This window comes from Triticum urartu, chromosome 7A (genome assembly GCF_056163025.1).
Source record: "Triticum urartu cultivar PI428250 chromosome 7A, HENAU_Tu73, whole genome shotgun sequence".
NCBI lineage: Eukaryota > Viridiplantae > Streptophyta > Magnoliopsida > Poales > Poaceae > Triticum > Triticum urartu.
In genome coordinates, this window is record NC_141879.1 from 659,401,147 (window position 1) to 659,420,647 (window position 19,501).

The 19,501-nt window shown below is 51.0% G+C and overlaps 5 protein-coding genes across 7 annotated transcripts; 2 read left to right on the top strand and 3 right to left on the bottom strand.

Annotated features, from left to right (window-relative positions):
• Nucleotides 1-777: 777 nt before the first annotated feature.
• On the bottom strand, nucleotides 778-2,956 carry LOC125524210 (uncharacterized). The gene is made up of 5 exons (XM_087536867.1): nucleotides 2,613-2,956; nucleotides 2,474-2,547; nucleotides 1,266-1,558; nucleotides 1,088-1,165; nucleotides 778-956 (listed from the first exon to the last, which is right to left on the bottom strand). The coding sequence occupies exons 1-3, from the start codon at nucleotides 2,943-2,945 to the stop codon at nucleotides 1,378-1,380; spliced, it is 588 nt and encodes a 195-aa protein (XP_087392993.1). The 5' UTR covers nucleotides 2,946-2,956; the 3' UTR covers nucleotides 778-956; nucleotides 1,088-1,165; nucleotides 1,266-1,377.
• A 6,223-nt stretch (nucleotides 2,957-9,179) lies between these two features.
• Nucleotides 9,180-11,316, bottom strand: LOC125522973 (uncharacterized). The gene is made up of 4 exons (XM_087537130.1): nucleotides 11,066-11,316; nucleotides 10,530-10,985; nucleotides 9,481-9,745; nucleotides 9,180-9,367 (listed from the first exon to the last, which is right to left on the bottom strand). The coding sequence occupies exons 2-4, from the start codon at nucleotides 10,637-10,639 to the stop codon at nucleotides 9,332-9,334; spliced, it is 411 nt and encodes a 136-aa protein (XP_087393256.1). The 5' UTR covers nucleotides 10,640-10,985; nucleotides 11,066-11,316; the 3' UTR covers nucleotides 9,180-9,331.
• Nucleotides 11,317-11,834: 518 nt separating this feature from the next.
• LOC125518922 (Sec14p-like phosphatidylinositol transfer family protein) lies at nucleotides 11,835-15,337 on the top strand. 3 transcript variants are annotated; one of them, XR_007288183.2, is made up of 7 exons: nucleotides 11,835-12,266; nucleotides 12,458-12,610; nucleotides 13,430-13,576; nucleotides 13,864-14,016; nucleotides 14,486-14,608; nucleotides 14,720-14,862; nucleotides 15,046-15,337. XR_007288183.2 is itself a non-coding variant. In XM_048683812.2 (6 exons), the coding sequence occupies exons 1-6, from the start codon at nucleotides 11,970-11,972 to the stop codon at nucleotides 14,795-14,797; spliced, it is 951 nt and encodes a 316-aa protein (XP_048539769.2). In that variant the 5' UTR covers nucleotides 11,840-11,969; the 3' UTR covers nucleotides 14,798-15,337. The 3 variants fall into 3 exon arrangements, 1 of the variants encoding a protein (XP_048539769.2); XR_007288182.2 differs by having other exon boundaries at nucleotides 11,837-12,266; nucleotides 15,011-15,337; XM_048683812.2 differs by having other exon boundaries at nucleotides 11,840-12,266; nucleotides 14,720-15,337.
• Nucleotides 15,338-15,444: 107 nt separating this feature from the next.
• Nucleotides 15,445-16,868, top strand: LOC125518912 (uncharacterized). Its single transcript, XM_048683804.2, has 2 exons — nucleotides 15,445-16,433; nucleotides 16,518-16,868. The coding sequence occupies exons 1-2, from the start codon at nucleotides 15,909-15,911 to the stop codon at nucleotides 16,617-16,619; spliced, it is 627 nt and encodes a 208-aa protein (XP_048539761.1). The 5' UTR covers nucleotides 15,445-15,908; the 3' UTR covers nucleotides 16,620-16,868.
• A 144-nt stretch (nucleotides 16,869-17,012) lies between these two features.
• On the bottom strand, nucleotides 17,013-19,289 carry LOC125518910 (uncharacterized). Its single transcript, XM_048683801.2, has one exon. It carries the CDS (start codon nucleotides 19,152-19,154, stop codon nucleotides 17,811-17,813), a length of 1,344 nt encoding a protein of 447 aa, XP_048539758.2. The 5' UTR covers nucleotides 19,155-19,289; the 3' UTR covers nucleotides 17,013-17,810.
• Nucleotides 19,290-19,501: the final 212 nt, after the last annotated feature.

Sequence of the window (19,501 nt, forward strand, 5' to 3'; positions counted from 1 at the left end):
ACTACCCCATCCAATCCAATCCCCAACGATCAAGAACTCACAACCAAACCTAGGCTACGATGCAATCTTGGCTATTGGAATCGATCACTGTATCCACACAAAGGCCTTTGTACATGGAAGTGAGAGGCGCGCACGGACGAACTCACGAACCTGGTACATGGATTTCGGAAGTTGTTGAATCGGCAACATGAGTCATTGTTGTCGCATATGACTTCGACGGTCGGGGTTTCGTCCACCCAATGGGCCGCCCCACCAGGATGGCGTGCGGTGCCTCCATGCCCGCGACGGCCGCTGGCTGCCACGATCTGAAGGCTGAAGAAGCGCCGCGCCCCTCGGGCTCCTTCCTGGACGCCTTGCACCGCTCCTCCTCGTGCTTGATCCGGATGTAGGACGCCCGCCCCATCTCCTTCCCGCCGCCGCAGACGCCATCTCTCCATTCCTCCGCCGCTTACCGCTCCAGTTGCTTCAGGAGGTTGGTTCCTCGTGCCTAGGGTAGCAGAGGAGAGGAGTGGCGGGCGGCGGCGATGGGAACAGGGAGGAGTTCTGTGGAGGCTGGGGTGGAGTTGGAGACGTGATGTTTTTTTTTTTGCAACCGAAACGTGATGTTGGTTTAAGGGTAACTAGTACAAATGCCTGTGCGTTGCACCGGACGAAAAATGTAATATAACCTGCTCCACGTGCCATTATGCAATATTTTTTTAACTATTTTTTGCGAATGTCAGAAATATGGTTACACTGAGTATTTCTTTTTGTATAATGAAATTTGGACGCCAGAAATAAGACTACATGTCCACTGATCTTCTAAGAGTGCTCACTGCACTTGTTGAAAGTTTACAACACATGACAACATATTCGGCAGCAGGGAAAAACAAGTAATGTTGTTATCGAACTACAGGACCATGCTCTGCTCTGTATGAGATTTGGTATGTTTAAGAAAAGTATCTCTCAGCTGCATCCTGGGAAAATGAACAGATATTATCAAGTTGCCATACTAAATTCCTCATGATAGTAACCGATAATTATGCGTAAATTATTTACTAATATTTACAACGGCCATATTCGAGTGATTCATTAAACAGAGAACTACCTTCATCATTAACTTCGGATCCTTCAGGTTTCTCCTGAGCGCTTTAGTGTAATGCTTCACTGCTTCTGGGTATTTTTGCTGCTTAGGGAACTCATTAAACAGAGAACCTCATCATTAACTGCCCCAGACTATTAGGGGGCAAAAAAGCAGTGTTAACAGTATAATTCACGCAGGTTACCTTTCTCTCGCTCCTCATCAGCTTTTTATGGATCATAATACTCTTGTTGCTTGAGCTCCTTCTTTGCTCGTTTAGCATCATTTAGTCTTTTCAGGGTACCTGGGTTTGATGCTCAGTTAGAGCCTTCTGGAATCAATGGCAACATCGTAGTCTTTGGAAGACTTGGCAAGTTTGACAAGAGCAGTTGCTTTCCTTGCCAGTGCCCTTGAGACCATCTTGAAGTTAGCACAGTTAGCATGAAGTTCCCTTCCCCTCTCAACAACCGTATCACAATCCTTAATGCAATCATCATACTGGTATTTGGAGAAACAGAATATTAGCTCTCAAATCACCAGAGGCATAAGTAATTCGAGAGGGCTCCCGATTCCAATAATTAAGTTAAAACATGTGGCAGTGAAAAATCATAGCAACACTACTGATTTACGAAATCTGCGGTTCATTCAAGCCCTGTAATATCATACAGAGCAAGTCCAAGCCCCCAAAAGGTAAGAAGGCAGATATATAGAGATAAATTCACTGTTGTTATTAAATATTGATTAATGTGTAAGGATCGCCTCGACGGTGAAATCACTCTAACTACCAGTAGTCTCTATCAAAAAATACTAATGTGTCTCTAAAACGCCCTCGCATGTGCTCCGAGCCACCGCTGCTGATGACGCCTCCTGGCATCATTTTCTCTTAACTCGGTAAAATATGTTTCCGGTTGTACACATATGGTTCCAGCAGTGTGAATAATTTTAAGACAGAATGATAAAAGCACAAGTGCTGCTATATTTAATCCTACAAAAACAATTCAAGACATGTTTGTACTGAATATGTTAAATGCTAATACCAAGAGCATACCAATTCATCAAGAAGGGTGGTGAATTGTGAGCAGACAACGCTAGAAAGACAAAGCCTTTAAGATGTCCTTTTGAACATGAGATGCGGATAGTTTGTATTTACTGGATAGGCTGTGCTCCTGCCATTTATACCTAACAAATTATACAAGTTCCCTAGTTGCATCCAATTTTTTTAAATAAAGATGTCAGAGTTAAGTTATTTACAAGGAATACAAATCTGCATCTCAAACTCAAAGGTGCGGCATACAAGATTTTCTTCACTCACAGTAACACAACTTTTACAGAATTCATACAAACAATTGACTGAATGGCACTCTCATTGAACAGGCATTATCAAACACGATCATAAGCACAGAACAAACTCACCTCCATCTATCTCTCTGAACCAGCAAAGACCGCCACTTCCTGCCCCCGTACCACCAGCAACAAAAGTAGCCCGCCTAATGAGACATCACAGCTTGAAAATGTTGGGGATGGATGGTAAACAAGCAGAAATGTTATGTACCTCTGTAGTCTGCGCACCAGCTGCCTCACGAGACCGTGAAACCTCACCCTTTGCTTCCATTTCCTGCACCACAACAGCTGTGTCCGTATCCCTGACCAGCACCTCATCGGCCTTCGTCTCTGGTTGATGCGCAGGATGCACCTTGGTTGTGTCCCGGACCACCACCTCCTCGCTCTTCACCTCTGGTTCCGGCACCTCAGGTGCTTCGGACACCAAGACATCCTGCACCACGGCGTGCGCTTCCGTTCTCACATCCACCTTACCCTCTTGTTCCAGGTCAACAACTTCAGGCGGTAAAGCATTAACCATGATCTCCTTCCCGGCCTCGCCCATGCTGCCGTCATCAACGTCCTCGATGGCACGCTCGACCGGCACCTCCGACGTGCCCCCCTTCTTCCCCTTCTTCTCCTCCTCGGCCCAGCATGGAGGCCTGCGTCGTCGAAGCTCCAGATCAAGGTTTTGTGGAGGAACACGCCCCGGCTCCCAGCGGCCGCGAGGGCCTCCAGCGGCGTGGGATAGGGCCAGCGTCCTGCGGAGGTCGAGGGTCACCAGCCTTACCAGCTCCGGAACCACCCCTCCCCCTTGGCGATCTCCTTTGTCACACAGCCGACAGCTCACCGCAGCTTGTGCATATACTCAAACACCTTGTCTGCGTCCCTGGCCTTCACGCCGACCTCAAGGAGCGGGGCGAGCTCGAGCTCTTCCGGCGATGCAGCGGAGGCCGCCATGTGGGCCTCAACCGCGTAGGCCTTGCCAGCCTTTCCGGCGCGCTGGAACGCAGCAAGCACGGGGCTGTAGGACCGGAGGCGCGGCACGAGGCCGTACTTCTGCCGCATGGAGGAGACGAGCCTGAAGGCTTTGTAGGCGCCCTCGGCGTCTGCAGCGACGACGCAGGTGAGCGAGGTGATGGTGGCCTCGGACGGGGGCGCCCTGGCCTCCAGCATGCCGGCGAACACGCGCCGCGCGGCGGCGGCCGGGTGGACGGGGAAGACGGTGCCGTTCACGGAGGCCAGCAGGTGGAGGAGCTGATTGTACTAGTGCGCAGCGAGGCGGAGGTCAGGCACCGCGTCCGGGCCGGAGACGGCCGCGTCGAAGGTTGCCATGGCGGCCGCGGCGTCCCCGCGGCGGGTGCAGTCGGTGAGCGTGCGCCCCTTCCAGCCGGTGGATAAGATGAAGAAAGGAGCGCAAAATGCAGGGGTTAATTTGCAAAATCGAAACGTTTTTGCAGATCCACTTATGTAGGGACTGCGGGTTGAATACAGAAAACGGTAGGGGCTTTTTTGAAAAACTGGCACGACGATGAACCCGGAGACTTAATCCGTGTTTTATTATTAAGGAGAGAGGAGAGATGAGGTCCTGAGTGGATTAGTGGACATGCATGGAGACCGTACGTTGCTGGCAGACTGGCAGAACATTTAATCTCGTATGTTCGTTTAGATGGCAGACCACCGAAGTAATATGGGCTCTTAGATACAATTAAGTGGGTTAAATCTAAGGGTTCTGATTTTCTTGTGTACACTAAGTTTGGTGGATTTAGAATAATTGATATTTGCTTTTTTAATAGTAGTATAGAAAATGACAATGTTGCGGCCGTCACTGTTCAGATCAAGTGAGGCCTACGGACTCCATGTAAATTTTTGATGGTGGAAAAAATTCAATTAAAATTGAATTGAAGTCAACATCAAAGTACAAGAAGTGTATGATTATTATTTTTCCCTTGTAGCACTACTAGTTTGGCCTCGTGATAGTCGTTCAAATAATCTGTACTATTAAAGCCGTATCTGGTCGTCATTGGTACCCAACATCCCACCACCGATCGAATGAGTACCCCTTAGGGCATCTCCAGCCGGCCCCCCAGGATACCCTCCACGAGCATTTTTTAAACGTCGGCGCTTAATTTTTCTCCCAGACGGGACCCCAAGAACTCAAATAGCGCCGGATTTGGCCGAAGTTATGCCCGGCGGTCCCGATCCAAACCCAAAAAGCCGGGAGGCACTTGGGGGCGCCGGCGCTCCTTTTTGCATGCAAAACCCTCACATGTCGGCCTCTCTCCTCACTCTCTCTCCTCTTTTTTCTGCTAGGCCCACCCGTGCATGTGGGAATCTTTCCCTCGCCCAGCCCCGCCTTCTCCGTCCCGCCCCGCCGAGCTCGCCGCCCCGCCTGCTCCGCCCGCGCGCTCGCCTCCGCCCCCGCAGCCTCCCTCGCCGGCTCGCGCTCGCGCCCTCCTCTGCTCCGCCAGGTCGCCTCCCCTGCCTCGCGCTTGCCCCCTCCGCCAGGTCGCCTCCCCCGTCGTGCTCTGGCTCGCGCTCTCGCGGCTGTGTTGCTTGCTTCGGGTGGAAGGCTTTGCTTGGACTGCGTGGCGCCGTGGCATGGGCGGGCGCCCGACTCCTCCCCCGCAGCATGTCGGAGCTGCGTCAGCTCGTCCGCCGGCGTGTGGCTGTGGCGTGGCCGGGCCGGAGCTCGCTGCGTGTGGCCATGGCGTGTGGGCGGGCGGGCGGGCGGGCGCGGCGCTGCCTGGGCGAACGGGCGCGGCTGTGGGCTCGATCGTCCTCGCCCTCGTCGTCAGGAGAGCAACAAGGAGGAGGACGACCAGTGGACGCTCTTCATCGATCTGCCGGTGCTGGAGGCCGCCACCGCCGGCTTCTCCGACGGCAACCTGCTTGGCCGCGGCGGCTTTGGCCCCGTCTACAAGGCAAGCGACCAGCAACCTCCTCCTCCTCCTTGTTGCTCACGCCGTCGTCCTCGCGTGGTGCCTCGGCGACGCCGTCGTCGGGAAGGAGCAGGAGACAGTGGAGGACGCCATGATGAGGTAGGGCGCAGCTGTGGCCTGGACGGCACGGCGCGGGCGGGACGCGTCTACTACGCCTGCCGGCCACCGCGTCCTGGGCGCCCGCCCCGTCCTCGTGCAGCCCGCTGACGGGGCGCGTCGAGGCGGCGAGCAGCGGGCGCGGCCTGGACGGGCGCGGCCGCGGTCAAGATGCTCGATGAAATGCTGCTGCCTCCGTGGGAGCCCAGCGCTGCTCGTGCTCATGTCCGTGTGGTCTTCCGCCAAGCCTCCGTCGACGCTCGCGCTCCTCCGCTGGCTGGAGGTCGTCGACGCCGCCGCGGTCAAGGTGCTCGACGAAATGACGCTCCGATTGTGGGAGTCCAACGCTGCTCGTGGGGAGGCAACGAGTGGAAGTGGTTTGGCCCCCAAGGCCTAAGTTCTCGCCGGCAGCCCCCCAGGAGGCGAAAAAAGGTGCCTCCTGGGGGGCAAACGGCTGGAGATGCCCTTAGTATCCCCTCATTACAAAAAAAATACATTTCCATAATAATACGTGTTTGTCACAATATGTCACATTTTCTGTCATGCATATACATCCATGACGATTTTATAAAAGAATTAAGATAGTCATACATGTGTTGTAGAAGCGTTTCATGACAATACCAAAATTGTCATCAAAGAAGTTTCCACTTCCATGACGATAAATGACGCGTCATGGAAGTGTTCCATGGCAATACCAAAATTATCATCATGGAAGGATAACCAGCACGTCGCATCCACTATAACGGGTCGCTGTTAAGCTATCAGGTGGCAAGGAGGAGGAGATGGTGAACGCCCGGAGGCCGGAGTGCGCCCGTCTCGCCGGCGCACGCCCACTGAGTACGTATTCAAGCCAGACATTGCGTTCCCGCCCTTCGCCTCCGGCGCCGTTGCGGAGATGGCCGACGACCGGAGTGGCCCCGCCTCACCAGCGCGACCCGGTCGACCATGTCACATGTTTTTCTCATCCGGCGATCGATGCTTGGGTCGTTGGGCCACGGGGAAGCAGAGGGGGCGGCTGGCCATGATTGCAGAGGCTGAGCTCGGCGGCCATGGAGCTGTTAGAGCTTGTGCACCGGATATGCGGGCAAACCTTCGTATTTACGATACACAGGTTAAAAAAACCGCATCCAACTCCCGTAAAAAATCATATTCAGTAAAAAAATACAGGTTTCCACATATTAGAGCATCCATCGGTCATATATGGAGGATTCGGGCCGTTTTCTAGGATACCGTAAAACCGGTCAACGCCGGAGCAGGGGGTTGGCAACGCCGCGCGCGAGCAGCGAGCAGGCGAAGGAGTTCGGCAGTGGTTGGCCGGAGTGTCGCCGGAGTAGGCGGTGGGCCGGAGCAGGCGACAGACCGGAATGACGCCGTTCTGGCCAGCTAGAGTTCGAGTTCATCCATGCGTGCTTCCCAGGGAAGAAGAAGTGTGAGGAAAAGAGAAGAAGAAAAAACTTTTAGAATATGGGTTTGCACGGAGACAGGGGGCGAGCAAGGCCTGGGCCCCCTATCGATCGACGAGACACGAAGCACGGCGTGTTGATTAGTGATGTGATTTCACGTAAACAAGTACTTGGCCCCCTTATCTTAACGTGAATTCTGAAAGAAGGAAATAGCCCACATAAAAGCCCATTAATGAGTCATTTTCAAGTCTTTGGGAAGGCTAGATTGGCCTCGCTAAGGGCTGGGCATTCTCTCCGTAATTAGCGTGTGTGTGCGGATTAGCGCTACACCGCCGCCGTTCTGTACTCCCGTGCCCTTGCGGCCTTGCCGCCTGCTCGCCTCTGCTCTCCCCATCGATCGATTCACACGGCGAAGCATGCTGATTCACTGGTCAATTCTTCATGTTCAGCCAACGAACTAGCCGAGGTTAATACATCAAACTTTTTTCACGGGGTAGTTAACACATCAAACTATCTGCCAATCTCTCTTACTAGTATTTCTCATCTTACATCGTATTTTAATTATTTTTGTTCATCACAATGCTAGGGCCTAGGGCACCCACAGTTGTCAGAAATCACGCGCATGCCAATGACGACCAGCCGATCTACTTCAATTAGACCTAATATATAGCAGAGGGAACGAGCAAGAGCTGAATTTGATTCTCTAGGTATTTTCCCTAATACAAAAACACAAAATATGACAATACAACCAATGATGATTTTTAATTCAAACCTATATAAATGCAAGCTAAAAGCCAATCGTTTTGATATACAATGATTGTTCTTGTTTGTATATTTTAAATTTCCATATGAATTTTTTTAGTACCATGGCATTTCATGTCATATTTTGCAGTAGTTTGATTATCAACTTCATTATTGACCTTTTAGCTATAGCTAGACAATGCCTCCGGCTGATAAATAAGTGTGTGTCTAGGCAAAGTGAAATATGAATGATATTTGGATACAAAACTATTGGGTACTTTTGTGATGCAAAAAAATTTGGCCTCACCGACGTCGTTTGCCCCCCCCCCCCCCCCCCCCCTGTCCAAATCCCTGACTCCGCCCCTGTTTACGGCGCTCCTCCATGTTGGCGTGCAGCGACAGTTAGCAAAGCTGCCATGGCATCTAGCTCTAGCAACGAAGGTCCGCGCAGGGTTCGCCGTGGTCGTCCTCATCCATCTTTTCCGCCAGCCGGCCACCACCGCCCAGCCTGATGACGTCCATGCGGCTATGCTCGACCGGCGGCTACAAGACTGGCTTACCGCCGTTCCATGCTTGACTCGGGGTCAGCAAGATGGGATAGGAGAAGAAGAGTAGGTACACGAGATTAAAATATACAGAAGTTTTGCTTTTGTTTTGGCAGTAAAAGGTATGCGTGGAGAGAAAAATATTGTAACCGTTGGATGAATATTTGGTGAACGGGGAGCACAGATGGGAGCACCGAACGGGAGCAGGCAAGCCCCGTCCCATCTTGTCATTGAGGTCGCTCGCGCCGGAGTTCTGTTCCGCAGACGCAACTCGATAAGAAATAGTAGGTGGGAAGATGAGAAGTCCATCGCTGCACGCAGCGGCAGCTGCACGCACCGCATCCACGGCTGGCACAGCGTCGCGATTAGGATCAGCCGGAAGTGCTACTTCGAGTATAGTGCACCGCCGACGAGCGTTACGTTTCGTATTTGTTGTATTCGTTGTACTACGCATTAACAGACGGACTGACCGGTCTGCTACAAGCACTGCACATGTGCAGGCGAGAGGACAGAATACTACCCTTGCACCGAACACTGTATAATGTAAACGCTTTACCCAGCTGCATGTATTTAAGGCCCATGCACCAGTTGTGGACAGTACCGATCGTTTTGCACGCTCTCCTTCAAACACGCACACAAGCACCTCGAGCTGCCGCGTTCCATCGACGCCGCCGTGCCGGTGCCACGATGCCCCAGAGCTCATCTTCCGCTCGTCGTCTCCGGACACCTCCGACCCCGCTGCCATTGATCTTGTGCTCGAGGTGTGCCAGGACGAGGACTAGATGGTTTGTCTCCGCGACAGACCGAAACCCCGGCGTTCGTTTTTACAAGTGCCCGAACCAGGGAGTAAGTCTGTTTTTTGAACACCCATCCATAGATGTTGCCGTTTCTGCTGTTGCTTTGCGTTTTCTTGTTCATCATTCAGTTTTGGAACTGACGCAGGACGGAGCTGCACACCAGACTCGTCAATTTTCTGATAGGCCCGTACAACATACGACCTGCTCCCGTCGCCACTTGCTCAAGAAAGTAGGCACTTATCATAATTTGCACTGACAGAAAAAGGTTCAACCAATATAAAAGAGATGCCGCCACACAGCGAGCCAGCATATCAACTCGTTTTCAAAACCTCGGGAGGAACGTCAAAGCAGGAAATGTAAGCATAACAGCACTAAGTCAATTTTACAGTCCCAACAAGTTGTGACATCCCTTATTGGAAAATGAAAATCACATGTCACAACTGTTCTCCCTCTCTGGTTTGCCCTGTAATTTAGTTACAAAACAATAAACAGGAAAAATATGTCAGCTCATTCCCGCATAAAACAAGCCATGCACGGCACACAAGCACAAAATATAAACACAAAAAAGGGGCTTACAGCGCAGCCGCACACAATCTCTTGCATACATTTGGTGCCATTGACATTTTGCCTGCTTTTGCCGTATCGAATCCCAAACCGCACCTCCCATGAATAGAGATTGTAGAATTCATACGCCTCTGCCAGCGAATCAAAAATTGTGCCAAGCGCCGGGTTGACCACCACCTCAGTCCCCCTACCAGCGAATCCTTGAATGGCAGCTTCAAGCGGCGAAACGCGATCAACTACTACAGCCATCTCGTCTGGCGCACGAGAACCTCTTGGCCTGCAGTTAGAATAGCACAATCCACATAGTTATGGGAGGAAAAATAATTATCACAAAGAGCAGAAACAAAAGAGCGCCATAGAATGAGAGAAATGCGGTTACACTATATGTAGTCATGACCTTCGTTCATTGAAAATTGTAACTATCCCGACAGATAATCAACTGTTTCAACGTACATATGCAGAACACACAACATTAGCCAAACACCATACACATGCAGACCATTGAGTGTTATTAGTAGCAGACCACATCTTTTTTTTGTCAACGAAAAATAACCAGGATATATAATGTCGGGGCACTGGTACTCATGATTAAGAAAACGAGTAAGGACCATTTTTGCCAAGCTTGATTCAGACTATATTCTATCCCCATTCTACATTCAGTCTGCTGCACGAAATTGACCAAACTTCTACAATTGGATTCAGATTTAGACTATATTCTCTCCCCCACTCTACAGTTGGATTCAGATTTAGACTATATTCTCTCCCCCACTCAACAATTGGATTCAGACTATTCTCTCCCCCACTCTACATTCAGACTGCTGCACGAATTTTACTGCAGTGGCATGGGTTATTTTTTTGCTAACAAACCACTGGGCAGGGCTTAAGGATAACATCTAATAACTTTTTGGCCAGGGGTTGATTCAGATTTCTATTGTTTCCCCCAGTCTTTATCCAGGTTCCTACCCAAATTCAACAATCTAATGAAACGTTTATTAGTTGCTCGGATGACCGTGAACAAGAAATTACACCATTGGCCTAAGCGATAAAAAATCAATAGCTACCTGCGCTTCCAGCCAACGCGGATGGTGGTGTTGCCCGTAGCCGGACCGTTGTGGCCTAAGGACTGCACGGCGCAGCTCGAATGACCGCCGGCGTCTTGTCGCAGACTCATGCCAACGACACGCCCACGCCCCCAGAACTGAATGTCGTGCAGGATTCCGCCGTGGCACTGCGAAGGCTGGACTCGATGGAGGTGTGCGAGACGACGGCAGGAGTCGCACACCCGGGGTTTGCGGACGCCACATCTCCACCCCAAGAATTGAAGGTCTTGCAGGAAGCGCCGGAGGACTGGACATCAGTCAAAGCCCCCTCCTTGATCCAACCAACGCATGTCCGCCGAGGCCGCTCCGACGGCCGAATCCGGCGAGCCTACGGCCGATTCGGGCAAAGCGTTACCGCCCTCCTCCAATACGCACGGCTCCTCGCGCGCCTCTAGATCCCTTGCCGCGGAGATTGATCTGCAGCGCCGGCAACCGGAGCGAGCTCGTTAGATCTATATTTCAACCAAGAAGAACTAAAGAGGCAGGGGTTCACTCACCCAGAGTCCATCGCCGCCCCCGTCGTCGCTCCTGGAATCAGCATGAGCATAGCCAGCCGGGACAGGAAGCAGCCCGGACGCCGGTGCTGTTCTCGCAGCTCAGCTTGTTCTTCGACCACCAAGACAGGAAAGGGAATCGTGCGAGACGCAGCACATGCGGCTAACCTGTGTCCTCACCCTCAGGTCCAGTCCGTACAGAGCTTTCCGGGTAGACCATCGGGCCCATGGAGCAGAAAAACAATGTCTCATTCTGCAAGCCGTGCGTGGCACGTCCCTTGCCCGCGTCAGAAAGTACAATGGACCGAACCCACTGGACGGACGTGAGGCAGTGTATTTGACTGTATCACGCCATGTATCTCCGCTTTACCCCTTTTGCAAATCAACTTGCACGCATCACCACGCGACGCGCTGCCGCAGGATAACTGCGTGCAGCTGCCGCTGCGTGCAGGACATCCACTCTCGTGGGAAGATGTGTCGTCTGTTACGAATAGGAAACGATGAATGTGCGGACAGCTTGCATGTTAAGATGAATAAAGTAATGGGGATGAATTTCTTAGATACATAGGATTCAGTAAAATTCTTGGAAATCTCACCGGAAGCGAAAACCATACTCCGAACGTGTTGTTCGCGGACGTTTGATCCCCTCCGAAGTCCGAACGGTGATCCTGGAGTTGGCTATTCTTGTCGGCCAGCCGAGCTCAGCCTCCGCAGGCGTGGCCCGCCGCTCCCTCTGCTTCCCTGCCGCCCAAGCATCGACCGCCGAATGAGAAAGAACACGTGACAATGACATGGTCGATCGGCCCGCGCTGGCGTGCCGGGGGCGCTCCGGCCGTCGGCCATCTCCGCCGCCACGGCGCCGGAGCCGCAGGGCGAGAACGCGGTGCCTGGCTCGAGCACATACTCAATGCCGAGTGCGCCGGCGAGACGGGGGCACTCCGGGCGTCCGCCATCTCCTCCTCATGGCCACTCCCTTCGTCATTCCAAGTGGGACCACGCCGTCAGTGGCGAGCCGTCAAACTCCCGGATAAGATTTCCAAGCCAAGGGAAAGGGAAGGGAAATAGCAGAGCAGAGGCGATGGCCGCATCCTGCTCGTTCCGTACCATCGTCCGAGCTCCGCCGCCTCCGCGGGGCCTCGCCGGGGCCAGGAGATCAGTCCGCTGCTGCAGCAGCGCCGCTCCCGCAGGCGCCTCCACATCCAAGGTCAGCACGCCCGCCCGTACCACGTATTCGGCTCTCGATTGGGGATTTCCTCCATCTTTGCTGCTCATCTTTTTCGACAAAAGGTGGTTTTTGTTTCCTCGATCTTTGCTGCTGATCTGCTTCATACTAATTCGTTAGAAGCTAACCTGCTGGGTGCGGATCTCGCATTGGCTCTTCCTCTGTTTGGGCAGCTCGTCCTGGAGGTGAAAGAGAGGCTCGAAAGGGAGCATCCGGGCCTCCCGACGGGCAGGAGCGGCAGGGATGACGACGAGATGATCCTCTGGTTCTTGAAGGACAGGAAGTTCGCCGTCGACGAAGCCGTCTCCAAGCTGGCCAAGGCCATCGTATCCTCCCCTACAAAATGCCGATACATATTAGCTTAGCCCTTATCTAATTCTTTCCAGTTTTCACAAATATCCCAGTGAGCGTTTCAAGTTATAGCTCTCACACTCTCACTCAATGGTTGGGTTGCACATCACTTGCCTAAGTTCTCGTTGTCAAGCCTGATTGTTATGTTTGTTATAGTCTCTCACTCTCTTACTCAATGGCTGCAGCAAAACTATAAATATAAAGTACTACAAAGTACACTAAATTTTTGTGTATATATACGAACTTTTAAATTGTGAGCAACTTGCAACAGTCTCAACTTAAAAAAACATAGACGAAAAGAAAGAGATAAGCTTTTGGTCAAGTCTTGGAAGGGACTCCCATCCCAGAGTGTGAACGAAAGCTCTCGAGAGAAGTGAGTCGGCAACACAACTGGAGCTGCCCTTTCTTTGGTTTAGTAATAAGCTTCCTAGCAACTGTTTTGACCAATTGCAAAATGTCTGTTTACTCAGAGGGGATTTCTTATCCCTGATTAAAGGAGCATGATTGGTTCCCAGTGTGAGGATTTTTTTTTTAAAGATGATGTTCCTTTTGTCAAGTTTTCTACTCCCTCCGTCCGAAAATACTTGTCATCAAAATAGATAAAAAGGGATGTATCTAGAACTAATATACGTCTAGATACATCCCCTTTTATTCATTTTGGTGACAAGTATTTCCGGATGGAGGGAGTACTTTGTAGTTTCATGGAGGGCCTAACATTTTGCCATTAAATTATAATGAATGTGAATAATTGCCTTTTGTATTTTGCAACTCAAGTTTTCCTTCATCTGCATTAGAAATGGCGTCAGGATTTCCGCTTGTCAGAACTATCAGAAGAATCAGTGAAAGGGTTGTACCAAACTGGCAAGGCATATGTGCATGATTCTTTTGACATCAACGGCAGGCCTGTGCTAGTAGTAGTGGCAGCCAAACATTTCCCTTCTGTAAGTTTTCCCACATCTGAATTTGAAGACAAGAATTTGAACAAACTGATGTTCCTTCCCCTGAATTTATGCATGACTAGTGAGTAGTGATGAACAATGAGAAAGTACTGATACAGAATTTATGCATGACTAGTGAGCAGTGATGAACAATCAGGCAAAACTTTTGAGAGTAAATACAAATTTAAATGGTTCACTTCAACCTGAAATGTCGTACATGTTGCCTCTATTTTATTCTGTATTTTTTCCCCAATTATATGACTGATGGGTGTATAATATTGCTATTACAGAAACAAGACCCACTTGAAAACGAGAAGCTATGTGCCTTTTTGGTCGAAAAGGCTCTACGTAAACTTCCCATGGGAACAGATAATATACTTGGAATTTTCGATCTTCGAGGCTTCGGTGTAGAAAATGGTGATCTCCAATTCTTAAAGTTTTTGGTAAGTTCAATCCTTCTCTTAGCTGATGCCATCATTTACCCTGATTGTGTTGGCAGCTGTGAGACATTAACGAAGCAGTCCAGATGAGAGTGGCATACGTTTTGAGGATTATGCATACACCTTTCATTAGATCTATCGAGCAGAAAATAAAAGTTGATTTGTTTGAATACTTTGATCTGCAATTGCATATGATATTTCAAATGATATAATTCCCTAATTGTCATTTCCATATCCATTTCCAAGAAGAAAGTAGCGATGGTTGAAAGATAATGCTTTCTATATACCCTCGAACAGAAAATTTTATCTACATGCAAAGGCATGAAGAATTATTTTTCTAATGGGTTCTTGCGTGGATATCCTGTACTTCCAAGATTTTGAAGCCTTAGTAGCTGTTGCACCTTCGCGTACTTGCACATACAACTAGTTCATTACTGTTGTGAATGGATGTTAATTTCGAGAGATTTTTCAGATTGATGTGTTCTACTATTACTATCCCAAGCGGCTTGGCGAAGTTCTGTTTGTCGATGCACCATTTGTGTTTCAGCCAATGTGGCAGCTCGTTAAGCCTCTGCTGAAACAATACGCCTCCTTGGTCAGTACTGTTTTTCTTTTCTTTGAATGATCTTGGTCACTACTGTTTCTCTTAAGGCATTTCATCAAACGGTTTTTACCTCTAATAGTTGTTGCTTGTTCTGTATATAAGGTGAGATTTTGTGATGCCGAGACCGTGAGAAAGGAGTACTTCACAGAAGAAACCGTGCCTCCCGATTTCCGCCGTTAGGCGTCATGGTTTCTGAATACTGAGCTGACATACTGTTAATGGCTGGTGGCCAGATTCTGTGGAAGGTCAGTTGATTGCTGATCTCCCTGTTTCTGCCTTTCTTGGTCCTTCTGTCGGTTTATTTTTCTCCAGCAGCATAAAGTTCCAGGCATGAACTGTGAACTGGACCATGAGTAATGTAATGCAATGCATGCTAAGGCCGATGGGTTACAGATTAGGGGGTGCTAGCTGATGTTACAGCGTTGCAGCCATGGCGTCGACGAGAGCTCTAACCTTTACCACCGGGGCGTTGGACGCCGTATGTGAAGGCAGGCCATGCCCACACTCTGCTGGTGCAACCGCTGGATGTCTCGAAAACTTTTCGCCTGCGGGTTTGTTTTCAAGATATGTTTGAGGATTGGATGTTGGGCAACCATCTTCTACGAAGTTATTGCGGGCGTATATTTAGTTTGAAGATTGTCAACGCGGAATAACTTTTTGTAATGAGTTTGTGGAATAAAAAGTTTATCTCAATAAACAATACCAGTAAGATTTTTTTTATTTTTTTGAGCAAAAGGCAGGAGCTCTGTCTATGTATCAAGAGTGGAGTGAAACCAAATAGTACTATGTCAGGAGGTGCATGTTTTCAAGGGACGCGCTGAAACCAAAGACTGCTGCCCAGGCATTGTTGGAGAAGGCCATGGCCATGCACTCCAGACTCCAGATTCGAAGCTTTCTTGCGGTTTGGGCGATAGGGGCGTGGCTTAAAGATGAGCGCCGTCATGTGGATATCCACTACACAAGTATACGTACACGACAATTCAGTTGGAACCATCAGATATGCATGTTCTCTCCTCCCCCTACAGGCAGTCAGACGTGCCGTCTTAGCTAACCTACCCACGAAGAAAGAGAGGGAGAGAAAGCAATCGCTATCGCCTATCGGTCAGATGCTGCTGTGCCGGGGAGGGATCTCGAGCAGTGAACCCAAGCAGGAACGCCACCGGCCCGGCGCAGCGAGCGAGCCCTGCGGCCACCTCCGATCCGGGCGTTGCCCCACCGGTCCAGGCATGCTTCGCACGGACGCCGCGGTGCGCGCCTCACGTCGGGCGGTGAGGCGTGATCAGGCGGCATCATGGGAGCGGCAACGCTCACGGGCGGCCTGTGCGGCGCGCGCGCGCCTGGTCCCCCGGCCACGCTCGCTCGCCCGCCTGCCATAAGGATCCCACCCCGCGCACTGGTCTGGCATACTGCCGCACTCTGCATCCCGATCCAGACACACGCAGACAGACATAGCTTTTTTGGCAGCTCCTGCTCGGCTGCTGCGGCTGCTCCCATGGGGCTCTGCCTGTCCGTGGCCCTGTGGAAGGACAAGGCCCACGCCCGCCGCCGGGCCGTGCAGCACGACGGCGCCGTTGACGTGATAGTGCGTGGCGGCGGCGGCGTCTCTGACTACGGGCTTCTGGCAGGGGGCGGAGTACCGGAGGCGGTGGCGGCGCCGAGGGCTTCGGGCGCGCTGGGCACGCCGGCGCGGCCGATATGGCAGAGGAGGGTGCTGATGGGCGTCAAGTGCCGGCTGCCGAAGTTCAGCGGCATGATCCTGTACGACGAGCGCGGCCGGCCCGTGGGCGGCGGCGTCCGGGACAGAGCCCGTGACCAGGTACGTACGTGGTCACCACGTTTGCTGAACGTATTATGTGTGTGTGAATGGATGTATCATCGTCCTGAATCTGTCTGCCTGCAGGAGAAGCACGCCGCTGCCATTGATAACATCCTGAGGGACCTGCACTGGTCTAGCCGGTCGCCGGCGGGCAGCTTGATTCCGGCGTCGGCCCGGTCCAGTTGAATACCCCTCTGTCCTTTCCAGTTTGTTAGGCCCATATTAAGCAGAAGAAAATTCAGAAATTTCCTCTTTGCAAGCCTCATTGTTTTGGGAATAGCCAGCTAGAGCTGTGCCTACGCTAAATTCTGCCCAATTCTGGGGGTTCTCAATGTGACATCAACCTATGAAATGGAGGAGACAGAGGGCCATCCATGTAGCATTAACTAGTTGAAAACTCTTATATTTGGATAATGGGACAACTTTATTCGTAGAGATGCCAGTGTTCTGATTTTAAGCTTCTATGCTTGTCTTGATCAATCCCCAATCAAATTAACCAACTCAAGGCCATCTTACATTTGAAGCCATTTTGCTGTGTGCTGTCTTTGGCATAGTTTCACACTAGTAAGGCATGAATCACTTTCACAACACTAAATCTCTTCAAACAAACATACTGCACAAAGAAGAAATATTTTCAGCTCATCGAAATTAGAACAAGTAACCAACAAACTGGGCCAAAACTGCCTCCTCGGATTGATCAACATACTGTGAACATCAGCAAGCTCAAAATAGTTCCCCCTCCGGGCTATAACGGAACATTGCTAGGCTCTCCGGGCTATAACGGAACATTGCTGGGCGATAAGCAATGTAAGCCAGCATAGAAATTTTAATGCATTGCAGAATGGCTTGTTCTCGCACTTTCTTAGTTCCAATATGTGTGCATCAGGATGAACAAGTTCATAACAAGCCATGATTTTTCCTCTACTAAATGATCCATTAAGATATCAAGATTCAGGATTCAAATCATCACTTTAACCCAGCGTTAACAACGGCCATGCCAGCATCTAAAAGTGTAGAACCAACATCCAGCTAGGCAAAGTACACAGAAATAGGAATTACTATCTTACCATACATAATGAAAACTTTGTCGCGCCGTACACAATCACCAATTTTCATAGCATGCTCTTGGTTCATGTAATTCTGAAATTAGTCTGGCACTTCTCCTCGGCAAGCAGCCACATAGTCTTCAGCAAGGTGCGGTGCAGCTTCCTTGTGAGGACATATGCACTCCTCCACGAATGCCTTCTCAGTGAACTTGGCGATTGTATAATAGCTCGGGTCACCTTTGAGCAATCCGTTTTCCTTAAGAAACTTCAAAACATAGTAGCAGGGTCTGAGCCGGATCTCCAGGCTAAAGTTCCCCTCCGTGAAATTAGCTCATATAAATCTGAAATTAGTCGGCATTTCCCCTCTGCGAGCAGCAGCATAGTCTTCAGGGAGGTGCGGCGCAGCTTCCTCGTGAGGGCATATGAATTTCTCCGCAAACACCTTCTCGCTGAACAAGACCATACCGTAGTAGTCTCTGTCATGATCTAGCAATCCATTTTCCTTGAGAAACCTCATAACGTAGTACCGGGGCCTGAGCCGGCCCTCCAGGCTATAACTAAGCATCGCTGGCCGACGAGCAATGTACGCCGGTTCCAATCCCACCTCCGCGACGAGGAAGTCGGACTTGCGCTGCAGCGTTTCCTTGGACAAACTCAGCACAGTCGGCCACCTGGACACAGCAATGCCGGCATCGGCATCTGACCACCTTGTTGCCTTCTTCAAGTGATCCACTTTGGTGGCGATCTTCTCCTCACTAACTAATGCAACAGACCGCAGAGCTTTCCTGAACATGGCAGAGCCAGGATGCACGCCTAAAGCTTGAGCAGAGGCGACCATGGCCCGGATTCGTTCCACGTTGGCGGTGAGCATCCTTGGCAAAGAGATGGCCAGCTTGCCAATGTCACAAGCACCTAGCGTGCACTCCCGCAGCAGCCCCACGTTCCGCTTGACCACCTTCTCGAGGCTGGGCGAGAGGAGATGGTGGTTACCCTTGAATACTCGGAGGAATTTCTCGGAGGCGCCCAAGAGGTGCAGGTAGTAGTGCACCTTGGATACGACGGACTTGCAGCGGAAGTGCTCGGCAGCGAGCGGGACGAGTCGCGCGATCTCGGAGCGCGACAGCCCGAGGCCCGTGAGCTCGACGACGATGGGGGACAGGGTCGCCTCCACGCCGGCGCAGAGGAACTTGGGATCCCGCGCCACGAGGGCGGCCACGTCGGCGCTGGAGAGGCCGAGGCCGGCGAGGAAGGCGAGGACGGCGTCGGGCTTGGCGGGGGACTTGAGGTGGGAGAGCTTTGCAGAGGCCTTGACCGCTTGTGCTCGGGTGAGGCCGCAGGTGTCGACCAGGTACTCCTCGACGGCGAATCCGGTGGGTGGGGAAACGGCGGTGGTGGCGGAGAGGAGTCGGCGGAGAGTTTGGCCGTGAGAGGTGATGGGAGAGGAGAGCAGGTGCGCGACGACGCAGCTCCGGAGGCGGAGCATGGCGAAGGCGACGGCGCCGGCGGCGAGGGGATTGGGGAACGACCGCCGCCGGTGAGAAAGTTTTGGCCTTATTTTTTGAAGTGAGAAAGTTTTGGCCTTTGTCACTCCTCGATGCGCTCCAAGAAGTGGGCCTTTGAGCCTCATCACTCCTCCGAGAAGCCCAACTCTTGTGAGCGAAGCCCAGCTTTTCATCCCCTATGTAAGTATACTATGGAAGTCCCGTTTGTCTCAGAAAAAAATGGAAGTCCCGTTGCTAAAAAAAAATGTATTGACTTCTCAAAGGGAAAAGGTATTGACTTGTAATTTTTTTTATTGAAGCCCCATTTTCAAAGTGACTTTAATATTCAGATAAACCACTGAGGGGTGCACCAAAAAAAGGCTCATTTTTTTACAAATGGTAATTTAATCACCAGTTTTAGCAAACTTGACCTGTCTTTTTTTTTGCGGGTTAAAACTTGACATGTCTTCCAACATACACCTATCTAGAAGAACAAACTATGTGTGTTTCAATGGTCGGACTAGTGGCCATCGTCAAAACT